The sequence below is a fragment of the Musa acuminata genome, chromosome BXJ1-3, assembly GCF_036884655.1.
Source record: "Musa acuminata AAA Group cultivar baxijiao chromosome BXJ1-3, Cavendish_Baxijiao_AAA, whole genome shotgun sequence".
NCBI classification, from domain to species: domain Eukaryota; kingdom Viridiplantae; phylum Streptophyta; class Magnoliopsida; order Zingiberales; family Musaceae; genus Musa; species Musa acuminata.
Genome location: NC_088329.1, coordinates 9,481,219 through 9,493,613, shown reverse-complemented (window position 1 = coordinate 9,493,613; position 12,395 = coordinate 9,481,219). Strand labels below are relative to the sequence as shown.

Sequence of the window (12,395 nt, the reverse complement as noted above, 5' to 3'; positions counted from 1 at the left end):
TAACTTCTTCATATTCCCAAAAAGACCAATTGTGTAGAAGCAGTGGCAGCAAGATTTAATTCTTTCGCCCAAAAAGATACGAAACCTAAATCTACAGCAGAGCAATAAATTTCTTGTGTAGTTCATCACCATCGTCACAAGCTTTCATCCTCCGAAGACTCTTCTTCCTTCGGAGCTCCGTCGCTTGGTTTATTCTTCTTCTCTTTCTTCCTCTGCTTCTTCTTTTGGCGTTTCAGGCGTTTCTTTGCTGTCCTTTCCTCCGCGGCCTTCAGCCTTTCCTCCCTCCTCGTATTAAACTCTGCTACCTCTTTTCTTCTCTGGTAATCAGCATCCATCCTGGACAGTCGGTCCTGCTCCTTCCTCCTCATCTGTCGATACTGTTGATCACAAACACCTTCGTAAGGCAACAGGCAAGAGATGTGTTTGTCCGATGGATTAATTCAGAGTAAAGAAAACCAAGAAGCAAACAGCTCATCGTTTTGCTGCAAAAAATCTAAGAAAGTCAAAGAATATCAAAATGCTCCCTGTATCGAAGTGGCTCAGTATAATAATGTTCTTTCTCTAACATGGAACTAAAGACCTAGTTGCAACTCAGGAAGATAGAGTTATTGTGCGACACGCTAACTTGGATGGAAGCATGTTTCGATAATCCTTACTGGAGCATGATGGTCTGAAACATGCAGTTTGGTGCAGATAATTTTTCTTAGTGGCAATGCAGTTGTTGGTGAAATAAGATAGGTTGTGAACAATCAATCAACCATCGTGCATTAGGAATGTGACATAGGGTATACCAATTAAACCAGTCCTTAGTATGCACATAACAGATACTAAGAAATGAGAATGCGGACTAGCTTCCGAGTTCCAATACGAAAAGCTATGACAGGAAAGTTGTCATGGCAACGATCGAACACTATCACAATTCCATTTCATATTGAAATATAGGATTAATTATTTAAAATTAATCTATAAAATGGTAAAGATCACGAAGTGGAGGCGGAGAGAGACCTGATGGAAATCGCCGGAGCCGGAACCGGCGGAGCTGCCGGAGGTGTTGCTGACTCGGACCGGGACGTTCTCCATGATTCTTCGAAGCTTCACCTCGAGGTCCTCCTCTTCCTCCCTCAGCATGGGTCCGCTCTTCGTGTACTCCACCATTGCGCCACCCCGTCCGCCCCCCGGACCGGCCTCTGCATCGATCGCAGTGCCGGTCTTCGGAGCCACCGCGACGAGCTGGAGGTCGCTGCCACTCCCGTCGCCATCCCTCGACGGCCCGGACATCGACGCGTCCAAAATGGAAGAACCTGAGACCCTGGTGTAGAGAAGGGGATCGACGAAATATGACGAAAGTAAATATCTCAAGAACCCCGTCAAGAAACGGGAAGGTGATCCGACGAGAAGCTCGAGTTGAGACGCGATCGAGAGGTGCAGAGTGGCACGCGGACGAAGGTTATCTGCGACGGCACGGCGGTCGGGTGGCGACGGAGTACGGAGCGGGAGAATTAGGGCGAAAGGTCGCCAGATACCACGACGACCGGCTCGAGGGTCAGGGCTTGGGTTTTTTTTTTTGCCCGGATAAAAGTGCGGTTTAGGAAATGACCAGACCGGCGTGGTCCAGTTCGGGTCGGACCGGTTATCGTCGTGTGCTTCCCTGAAAGTTGTGCATATATATATATATATATATATATCAACTCAGCAAAGATAATTAGATGTCGAAGTTTGACTTCCGCGGACAGCGACGACACATATGCTGACGGACTCGGTTCACTCGTGTTCATGCTTAACCTCGTCGCCCCACTCCAAACAATAATATCCCATCCGTAGTTTACTCATCGTTCCACCACAGTGTATCTATATCCCTTTTATATGTTTTAGCATTGAGGTTTAAACGTCGTAAATATAACCTTATATTTTCATAATTATTTTTATTTTTCGTTCCAAAAATAAATGAGAAAGACTAACTGAATCTACTAACATGATATTAATATTATGTTATAAGCTAAGTTACATAAAATCTTCTATGTAATCAGTTCTCAGCATTTCTCACTCATATATAAATATAAAAAGATTCACACATGCATGCATGTGTCAATGCATGAGAAGTCACATAGATAAATAAATGAAGGGTAATCTTACTCTTCTGTTTTTACTTTAGATGTCACATGATTGATGATGTTCTTCTTATCATACTAAATCATATGCCTAAGAACAAACTACGTTGAAGACAGAGATGTGTAGGAGCTTTATTGGTTGTAAAGATTTAACTGAACTGCCATATAAAATGAAGAAATGTGAAGCATGTGAGGCTTTACAGACAAAAGGATTATTTTTGTTTGTTCGCTAATTTAATTATGCGTTCATTTAGATTATTTTGATGGTAATTTTTCGCTTAATCGACACTAGATTTTATTCATTCAATACCAGTCATTGTCAAACTCGGTCAATCTTTGTAAGTTATCCAAAAAAATCGTTAGGGTAAATTAATTCATTATATTTTTTTAATGCAATCGATCTAATCGATTGGACTAATTTCTGAAAATAAGTTGTTTTATATTTTTCTTGGGAAACGCTCTCACTTTTAGAATTCTTAAACATCACTATTTTTTTTTTTTGCCTAATATCTAAAATATATTTTTTTTTTGTTTTTATATAGATCGATAACTAGTTCGATTATAACATTTTTAGTAATATTAAAAAATATTATAATATAATAATATAACGTAGAAAAAATGTAATATAGTGTTTCTATTTTCGATAATACTAAAAAAATCCTATAATATAATATAATAATATTTTTAATATAATATTTTTATATTGAATGATAGAGTTTTTTTTTGGTATTATTGAAAATATTATAATGTAGTATAAAAATATTATAACTTGACTGATTTACCTTATAGACCAATCAATATAACAAAAGAGGAAAATGTAGGAAAAAAAAGCGTGGGTGATTAGCGGTATTTCAAAAATTACGTAAAGAAGGGTAATGTTTGAGAATTCTAAAAATGTGGAACGTTTGTTGAGAAAAAAAAAAGTTTTTTTTTAATTCACCCGATTTGATTTTTTATTTATCTAAGTCCGATCACACAATTCGATCTGGTTATATGCAGACGGTGGAGATACAAATTATACGTTCCAAACGAGATGTGTAATCGAAGAGGATCCAATCGTACAAACTGTACTCGAACAGTGTTGGCAATGCATCGATAAGGTGGCCTCGTGAGGGAGGGAGGGAGGGGTTTTTCACTGCGTGAACGGAGTGGGTATGCCGCCCACTTCGTCGTAACCCAATGTCAATAGATATTGTCTATGGGCCAAGGACGACTGGGATTGATGATCGGTGCACCTTAGATAGCAAGGATCACATGACGATACATAACATGGATAAGATAAATGGTCTAGCGTAGTATGGATGGTATAGCTTATCATTACAGAAAAAATATATAATTTGTGGTAAACATATTCAGATTCCATGCATCTAAACTAGCTCGAGCATCTTTCCCGAGAATCTCGAATTTATTTGTTGTCGGTTGATGATGACTAGAAAATAGGTGATTTTTTTCAAAAAAAAAATAAGTTTTATAAATTTTTACATAACATCTCAAATTTTAAAAATTTTCGTAATACATCTTTTTTTAAATGACAATCCCATTTTACTCCTATCTTTGTCGGATCTATCACTCTCTCATTTCTTGCCCGTGGTCGACAATAAGGGGGCCAACCTCCCTGCACCACCCACCATCGACTTCTTCCTTGCTCACGATCGACGATGAGAGAATGCAGATAGTCCCTTTTTCTTCTTGACTATACGAGCAACAATGATAGAACGTGGGGTTGCGTCATGTCCTATTCCTTTTTTGCCTGTGACTTACAACAAGAGTGACTTACGAGTGACGATGACGAAGAAGAGCCATCAATAGATATGGGAGAGACGAGGACGACGGACAAAGGCGATGCCTAACAAGGATAGTATTATTATTAAAAAAAAATTCTATTAACATTTATGAAAACAAGGGTGTTCTTTAAAAATTTTTCAAAACTGAAATTTTTTTTCAAACATTCGCTCAAAAAATAACACGTCTATCGGCTTTCGCTCGGAATATTATTACGGGGGACCAAAATTTAGTATCTTAATTTTCCATAAATTATTCGGATGCCAGTCGATCCAACTAATCGATCATAAAGTTAGCGTCGAGGGAAGCACCCTCGCAACCCACCCTTGGTACTCTAACCATGCGACCGATCTCCATGAGTATAATAACATTTCTTCCGTGACCCCTCGGGTTCGGATGCACGTGCGGGTGTAACTGCTGCCTGCGTTCTCTTCCGCATTCGTAACGGGCAGGACAGGCAAGCGTGGGGGCAGTGGGGGAGACGTCGACTGAGAGACAGCTGTCAACGCGTAACAGTTCGGTTGTGTTCTTTTTGTCCGCTTCCGATCCATACTTTTCTACAGTGAGGTGTGATAGTAATTATTATGCTCGGCGACATAAACAAAACTTTAAAGAAATGGCCGGAAATGCGGAGAGGTCGGTCGCAATTTAACAAAGGGTGGTCCAATCAAGTGGAGATGGGATTTCTGCAGGTGTTTGGCGGTTGAGGCGACCAATTAGCATGGGCTGGACGACAGAGTCAGCAGAGAAACGAAAGGGAAGGGGCCGTTACAGAGCTGCAGCTGGTGGGAGGTTGACAGGCTGGAGTGACGGGACGGCAGTAATGATCCACCCTCTGATTTCGAGACGAGTTTTGTCGTCTTCTTCTATCATGGCAACGCAAACATTATATAAAACCATTAAAGTCAGAAAAAGACGCGCCCGTCACTGTGCTATCAGACCTCCTCAAATCCAAATCTTAGGCTAACTGATACAATGGGAATATTTACGTGGCAGGGAATACCCAACAAAAAAAAAAAAAAATGCAAGCTGGTGCCAGTTCGGTCCTTGTCAATTGCATACACGAATGAGACCATGAGAGAGAGGCCGCCAAGTGGACGGCTGAGGTGAAGTCCCTGAGAAGGATCATGGGATATTGAATGAAGAGTCCCATCACGGGACGTGGTGCGTGTACCGTCCCCGATATGGAGCTTTAAAAGCGTATGGGGTGAATACGGTCGTCCGTACGGTAACGGACGAGAACAAAGGTATAAATACACTACGGAGGAAGGGGTCGTTGCTTTCATATTTTAAGAGAAAATACAAAAAAAAGGGGAGGGAATTTGAAGAGGGCGATGAAGAGTCGTGTGACGGTTGCGGCGAGTGACTGACGCGTGTCGGTGTGACAGCTGTGTGCAAGCAACCGTTCGCGGGTAAATGGCCGGTGTGCCCAACTCCCTGCGACCGGTTACCTTACCCGGTTGTTGCCGGTCAACCCAACACTTGCCTTATCCTGCCTATATAGCCGGCTGCTTCATCCTCTCATCCACGCTCCGCATTTTCTCCCACGCTCTCTCACGACTGCGGCACTTGCGAGATAAAACACGTACTTTTCTCGATCTACCGTAGGGGTTTGGGTAGTAGGTCGATAAGTGTTCAGCGATATGGTGGCGGCAGCGGCGGCGACGACGGTGGTGAGTAGGTTCAACGATGTGGATCGGATCAAGGGGCCATGGAGCCCGGAGGAGGACGATGCGCTGCAGAAGCTGGTGCAGCGCCACGGCCCGAGGAACTGGTCGCTTATAAGCAAATCGATCCCGGGTAGGTCGGGGAAGTCGTGCCGGCTCCGGTGGTGCAACCAGCTGTCGCCGCAGGTGGAGCACCGCCCGTTCACGCCCGAGGAGGATGAGACCATCATCCGCGCCCACCGTCGCTTCGGCAACAAGTGGGCGACTATCGCCCGCCTCCTGTCGGGCCGGACTGACAACGCCGTCAAGAACCACTGGAACTCCACCCTCAAGCGGAGGTACTCGGCCTCCGCCACCGCCGTCGATGGTGGGTTCGTCGCAGCGGCGGAACTCGAACCTGTGCCGGAGCGGCGGCTCAAAAAGACGTGCAGCGACGGGCCGCTCCTCTCGTCGGACGGTGCAGGGCTCTGCTTGAGCCCCGGAAGCCCATCGGAGTCCGATCTCAGTGATTCTAGCTGCCACAGCCATCCGATGATCTCTCCGGTCTCCACCGGTTCGCACATCTACCGACCGGTGCCGAGAACCGGAGCCGTCGTACTCCCATCCTCATCCACACCAAACCACCACCATCCGACGGAGCCCTCTGCCGAAGCCGCAGCCACCTCCTGCTCCCCAGAGATCGTAGAAGATCCGGTGACATCCCTCACCCTCTCCCTCCCTGGATCCGATCCGATGGACACCTGCAATGACCGCCACAGCGGCGACGACGACGGCAACGGTCAGAAACCGATCGAGCTTCTTCCATCTGTGCCGATGCCCCTGCAGGCGCGGCCATCGTCTTCAACGACGAGGTCCGCCGAGGCCACCGGTGCAGCCCCCTGTTGTAAGGAAGAACAGGGGTGGCACGCGCCGTGTCCCTTCGGCGCGGAGTTCTTGGCGGCGATGCAGGAGCTGATCCGCAAGGAGGTGAGGAGCTACATGTCCAGCTTGGAGCAGAGCGGTATGATGTGCGCGCGGTTTCCACTGCCGCCGGAGAGCGTTCTTAATGCCGGTATTAGGCGGATCGGCTTCACAAAGATCGAGTAGAAAGGGTAAAAAAAAGGAACCGATGCTTCAAGACAATCGCGGAGTAGAGATTTTCTCCCTTTCTTCCCTAGTCAAAATGACTAAAAGATGTTTATCCTTCCGTTTTTTGCTTCTTAAATCTGCAAAGAAATAAAAGGGCTGGGTGAAATGGTTCCGTGTACAGACAGGCGTGAGATGAGATTGGTGGAAACGAAAGAAAAGGGCAAAAACGCTTCGTTGAAATTTGGAGTATTATCTGTCCATCAGCTGAAAATTAAGTTACGTAGTGAACCAACAGCAAATTGATTGTTCCGTGTAGTGAACGAGTGTTAGGCCGTCAAGAAGTCGCCTTCAGGATTGATTGATTCGACTGGAAGTGATGGAGGAAACGGAACCGTATCGACGCGATCCTGGTGTTACAGCGCAACGACCATCAGTGAATTCAAATCAAGTGATAGCATATATGAACAAACTTATCTTAATGATCGTATAAACACAGTTAGGTTGCGGGTATTATCCGTCATTTTCAGAAACGGTTTCGCAGAAAACAGGTTCGACGACAAAGAAACTGAACGAAATAGTAGAAATAAGTCCTATCCATTATCTCTCAAAGCAAATTTTTTTCTATATACGAAAATACATGTCAAGAAAAGAGACAGGCAACTAGTTTGAAATATAAATTCAAATTGTATGTGACTGCAAATTGAAATCCGTCCGATCGATCTAATGCTACTAGGGGATCAAAAACCAGAAAGAAACAAAGCACCTGACCGGAGCGGAAAGAAATTGAATCCGTCGATGAAGATTGAGATCCCATTAAATATGCCATTTACGCCGGTTCGGCGACGGCGTCGAACTGTCCCCGCAACCGTCGGCCAAGCAGCTGCCAAGGAATTCGACCGCGGAAATGATGAGATATAAGGGAGGGAAAGGAAAAGATGCGGCGCCCTCAAAGCAGTGTTTTGCGAAAGCAGAATTCTGGTCCGGGTTGGGTCAGACCTGCCCGCTTGAACGGCCCCTTCAGGCTTCACCAGTTATTGTTTAGGTTCAGGTTCGAATCCAACCGCATCCGCTGATCCCATCCGTAGTTCATCACCTGCCGATGACGGAAACAGAGGACGGGCGGACGGACGGAAACTGGAGCCATGAGGACCGTCCACCGCAAGGGGAGTCATCGTAATGATCCGTGCTACCACCGATCTGCGGCGTGGATCAAGCGCACCGCAACGGAGGCTAGCTTCCCCGCCTCGTTTCCCTGCAGGAATCTTGTTTCTGTTACACCACGGGAGTCGGCAACAAAAAGGCAAAGGGGCAAAGAAGACGACAAGGGATCGCGTGCCCTTCCATCCTAGGCACCGATCGGTTCTTCTTCTTCTTCTTTTCTTCTTCTCTCCCGTCGCCAGAGAGGAGAGATACATTCACCGGTACAGCGATGGCGAGGTGCCCTGGGTGGGGGAAGCTGCCGCGGTCGCCTGCGCATCCTTCGCCATCCCCACACGTCGATGACGACGACGTCGTCGGCATCGGCGCCTCCGCTGGCGGGCGCAGAAGCATCGCCTATTGCCGCCTGCCCGAGCAGCTTCTCCGCCTCTCCGTCCTCAAATTGGATGGCTCTTCCTACGGTACCTTCCGCTACTTTCTTTGACCTTTCCAGAAAGTGCATATTCTTCTGGATCTGTCGTTGCCAAACCTCAAGACTGCGATGTTGGCAGAGGTGGAAGTCGCAAGGACAGCTTCCGTGGCGGAGCTGAAGATGGAAATCGAGGACATCTTCAGCGAGTCCCCCGACGACGGAGGTTGCAGCATTTCTTGGTACAGTTCGATTCGTCTCTTACCGGTTGAACTGTCGAAAGATTGAGAGAGAGAGACACTCGCAACTGATGTATTTGGAGCCCATAACGTTTGCGGTGATGATGGCAGGTCTCATGTGTGGGGTCAGTTCTGCTTATGCTACAAGGAGCATAAATTGATTGATGATGGAGCGTCTCTTCGCACTTTCGGAATCAGAGATGGAGATCAGGTCTCACGTGCCTTACGTTCGACCGCTGGAAATTAGTAGGCCATGTTGTCTTCACACGACTGACCGCTTCGCTTCCCTCCGTGCAGCTTCATTTCATAAGACATCTTTCACCGAACCAGAAGACTAACCGGAGGAGACTCAAAAACCGACGAACAGAGACCGTAGAGGAGAACGGCAAGGGTACATACAAGCAACACATCAGACGCCGCGTATATGTGGATGAACAGCGTCAGGACCATGACCAGAGAGATTCGAGTGCCCCACACACACAACCCAAGTTGGGTCGTTTCTTCCGACGATGGTGCTCTACACCGAGTCCTGGTAAGACAAAACCAGAGAGACAGAGTAAAGTTATCGGCAAAAGCAAAAAGATTTGCTGGGCAATATGTAGGTAATCCAGCAATACCAGTTGTATGGTGATCGCTAGCGGAATTGCTTGTCCTCCCAAAATAAACATTGTGTTTCTTCGTGGCAATGACTAGTACTTGGGATAATAATTTGTAAGGTAACTATAATTGAAGATAGTTACCATTTGACAGCTAGCAGTTTATAAAAAAAATTAATAATTTATCATAAACTTTTGGACTCCAATCCCACTTTCATCATTAATTCTTTGCACACAAAAAAGAAAAAAAAAAAAGGCTCTCCTCATTGCAACCTATAAACTTCCTATTGCTAACAAGATGATCAAAATAATGATCGAATGTAGCTTCTTATCAGTTTCCACTATAACAAAGGTACTATGGTCCTCAATTCTTTACCAATAAAAAATAAACAAATGCAATGCATGGAGTATTTGTGTCGCAACATAATCTTCTATCTAATTGTTATGACATGATTCGATGATCACCCTTGAGCTGAATGAACAGCCCCACCTTGTCCCCATGCTTAATGTTTCATATTCATAAGAGAAATAGACATCAAGTGCCTACACTTATGATCCCTTTTCAAAAAACAAGAATCATGCGACATCTGTATTTTTCCAATCTAGACCGAAGTCTCACATTGTAATATGATGCATTCATTTGTATCATCTATTTGATTTAAAACATGCTGAAACAGAACACTTTCAAGTACTTGCAGCATTGTTGTGCCTTCCATACAGTTGATATAAACCGATTGACAAGTGTTTTAAAACATATTTAATTTAAGATCCTTCGAATGATAAATTCCCAAAGAAACACATATATAAACTATGATTGGAAAACAAATAATCTGTGCCCATAATGTTACGGGACACTACGAAACAACAAATATGGCAGTACTCAAAATCTTGCAAAATCCTTTCCATGAAAAACAAAAGAACATATTTGAATGATAAGATTCAGCAGGAAGATATGTAAGACTAATTGAACAATAAATTCCTGTAAAGAACACATATATAAAGTAGAAACTATGGTTTAGAAAGCAACTATAAGTCTCCATACTTTTATTGGCCACGACGAGAGACAATACTGATGCAAGAGTTCAGAAGCTTGCACATTCATCTCCAAGAAAGAAACATAATGTCACCTTCATGCCATAGCAATCCCACCAAATCAAACTATAAGGAAAGGAGAAAAAAGAAGCAAAGTTGGAGGTATATGAAGACACTACCAAAAAGCTTCAAGCTTGACATTATTAATTTTGAACAACATGAGCTTTAAAACAAAAGATAAGAGTCATGCACATTATTGTTCTTCAAAAGAGAACAAATAATATATTGGTATTTAATCATCAAGATTGAAAAGTTAGAATTTTAATGGGGAATGGATGCAAAATGAAGGACAATAAAGCATGATTACGAAGTTTAAGGTGCTAGCAAAGACAAGAAACTAAGTTATGCAGATAATATGACATCCATGCCTCCAAAATTTCGCCTGATCAAGATCAACACCAACTTTGTACCTTTAAAAATGGCACCTGCATTTGAGCCAATTTTCGCACCATTCCACCAAGGAAACACAGTATCATCCTCACGACCGAGTGCACACACCCACCTCGTTGCTTCTGGAAATAGACACCCTTACTTTGGCATTTCAACAAGTGCTTGATAGGCTAAAAATAGATTACTTCTTGTACTTTAAATTAATATTAGGATCTTCATAATTATGAAAGTAAAATAATTCACCTCAATTTTCTTGATCACTACGGCGGCGGTGGCCGAGGCGAAGGGCTTTCTTGCACGACAGATCTCACGAAAGGCTGTGATCCCACCGTGGGATCCGATGATGACCCGTTTTCCTTTGTTAGCATTAGGGTTTGGAGGGCCACGAAGGCCTTTTCCTTTGTGGCGCCTCCCTCAGACTCCAGACGCGGGAAGGGTGGTTGAGGAGGGGCGGGCCCTCCGCCAGCAGGAGGCGGCGACAACTCTGCATGGGCGAGATCCTCCTGATCGCCGCTGCGGCCTTCTCCCTCGTCTCGTGGTAGGAGATGGCACCGACGGCGGAGTCCAGAAGACGGACCAACGTCGGTAGCAACCTGTTGGCGGCAGTGAATACGACGTTCTTATCATCCTCGGGAGCAAACGAGAAAACCCGTCGGAAACGACTCGTCAAACACCATATTCTGTAAAGCTTCAGCCTCGACCTACGACTCTAAACGCATGACGATCGTTTGTCAAAAGTTCCCAAAGAGGTGCAACCCTCGACAACCACACCGCCATCGGGTAAACCCCTCCTCCTTAGGGTTGCAGCACAGAACTGAAGAGGTTACGAGGGGGGGAAGACAAATAAGAGAAGGTGACCTTTATGGACCCGGTGGAACAGGCGAGCTCGTCCATGACCGACCCGGTCGTGCTACCCGCCGATGGTGCCCACCGAACCCTTCAAGAATCGAGAGCAGAGATCACCGAAGCATTCGACGGTGGAAGAAGAAACGAAGGAACCGGTAGGAACCTTCTCGAATTTAATTAATTATTTATAGTAATCTGTATTCTGATTAATGGATATAATAAATTGGAAAAGGAACAAAAAGGCCCGTCCAAATATTGGGCTCATCAAAGCCCAATATATACAGGGCCGTCTAATTCTAATGTCTATAAATATTTATATTTATATTTATATTTATATTTATAGGACGAGTGTCTCTAGAAGCATCTAATTCTCTGTCTTTGGCCATTTCATTTAATTTTAATCTCTCTATTTTGTGCTAAGAAATGAGAAACCAAAACAGAGAAACTCAGATATTAATAAAATAGTATTCATATAAAAGTATCATATGATTTTAATAGCTCAACACTCCCTACCTACATCAAAAATTATTTTTTTTACTATTAAAAAATTAATACATAAACTCAAAGTCAAGCTTAATTCTCTTTTTTAAACTCGAAAGAAATTTTCTCTTAATTTTTTTTAATTTAGTAAAAAAATATCTTCAAAGAACATAAACTGTATTTCTTTATGACTCTCGCATGAAAATTTTTAGACTTAATAGCATATTTATAAAAATAAATCATAATTCACTAAAAACCCTTTTCTATTTAATTATTTATATAAATTCTAATTTAATCTACCATGAAATAAAATCTAATTAGTACTCTCAAAAATATTTACCAAGCTAAACGTTTTTCATACGTATTAACTCACATATACAAATCTCTAATTAAAACTCTTCCAAATAATTAAAATACTTAAAGAATATATATATATATATATATATATATATATATATATATATATATATATATATATATATATATATATATATATATATATATATATATACACACACACACCTGATTTAGTTGTGTTTGATACACTGCTGACTTCCCCA

At 43.5% G+C, this 12,395-nt stretch overlaps 3 protein-coding genes and 1 long non-coding RNA gene across 5 annotated transcripts; 2 read left to right on the top strand and 2 right to left on the bottom strand.

Moving 5' to 3' along the window:
- Nucleotides 1-43: 43 nt before the first annotated feature.
- Nucleotides 44-1,585, bottom strand: LOC103978144 (uncharacterized). The gene is made up of 2 exons (XM_009393842.3): nucleotides 1,006-1,585; nucleotides 44-377 (listed from the first exon to the last, which is right to left on the bottom strand). Exons 1-2 carry the CDS (start codon nucleotides 1,276-1,278, stop codon nucleotides 135-137), a joined length of 516 nt encoding a protein of 171 aa, XP_009392117.2. The 5' UTR covers nucleotides 1,279-1,585; the 3' UTR covers nucleotides 44-134.
- A 3,630-nt stretch (nucleotides 1,586-5,215) lies between these two features.
- Nucleotides 5,216-6,803, top strand: LOC135622287 (transcription factor MYB44-like). The gene has a single exon (XM_065124016.1). It carries the CDS (start codon nucleotides 5,534-5,536, stop codon nucleotides 6,641-6,643), a length of 1,110 nt encoding a protein of 369 aa, XP_064980088.1. The 5' UTR covers nucleotides 5,216-5,533; the 3' UTR covers nucleotides 6,644-6,803.
- A 397-nt stretch (nucleotides 6,804-7,200) lies between these two features.
- Nucleotides 7,201-11,511, bottom strand: LOC135622299 (uncharacterized). 2 transcript variants are annotated; one of them, XR_010491025.1, is made up of 6 exons: nucleotides 10,753-11,511; nucleotides 10,530-10,631; nucleotides 10,070-10,185; nucleotides 8,831-9,181; nucleotides 7,622-8,728; nucleotides 7,201-7,505 (listed from the first exon to the last, which is right to left on the bottom strand). It is a non-coding gene; the product is annotated as an uncharacterized LOC135622299 (long non-coding RNA). The 2 variants fall into 2 exon arrangements; XR_010491024.1 differs by having other exon boundaries at nucleotides 7,201-8,728.
- LOC135622291 (uncharacterized) lies at nucleotides 8,055-9,037 on the top strand. Its single transcript, XM_065124025.1, has 4 exons — nucleotides 8,055-8,244; nucleotides 8,335-8,434; nucleotides 8,543-8,642; nucleotides 8,729-9,037. The coding sequence occupies exons 1-4, from the start codon at nucleotides 8,055-8,057 to the stop codon at nucleotides 9,035-9,037; spliced, it is 699 nt and encodes a 232-aa protein (XP_064980097.1).
- Nucleotides 11,512-12,395: the final 884 nt, after the last annotated feature.

Excerpts from the sequence above, each read along its gene's own strand:
- LOC103978144 (XM_009393842.3), bottom strand. The coding sequence starts at position 1,278 with ATGTCCGGGCCGTCGAGGGATGGCGACGGGAGTGGCAGCGACCTCCAG. Across the intron at positions 378-1,005 it reads GCTCCGGCGATTTCCATCAG|TATCGACAGATGAGGAGGAA; the intron begins GTCTCTCTCCGC and ends TGTGATCAACAG.
- LOC135622287 (XM_065124016.1), top strand. The coding sequence starts at position 5,534 with ATGGTGGCGGCAGCGGCGGCGACGACGGTGGTGAGTAGGTTCAACGAT.
- LOC135622291 (XM_065124025.1), top strand. The coding sequence starts at position 8,055 with ATGGCGAGGTGCCCTGGGTGGGGGAAGCTGCCGCGGTCGCCTGCGCAT. Across the intron at positions 8,435-8,542 it reads GGAGGTTGCAGCATTTCTTG|GTCTCATGTGTGGGGTCAGT; the intron begins GTACAGTTCGAT and ends TGATGATGGCAG. Across the intron at positions 8,643-8,728 it reads GAATCAGAGATGGAGATCAG|CTTCATTTCATAAGACATCT; the intron begins GTCTCACGTGCC and ends CCCTCCGTGCAG.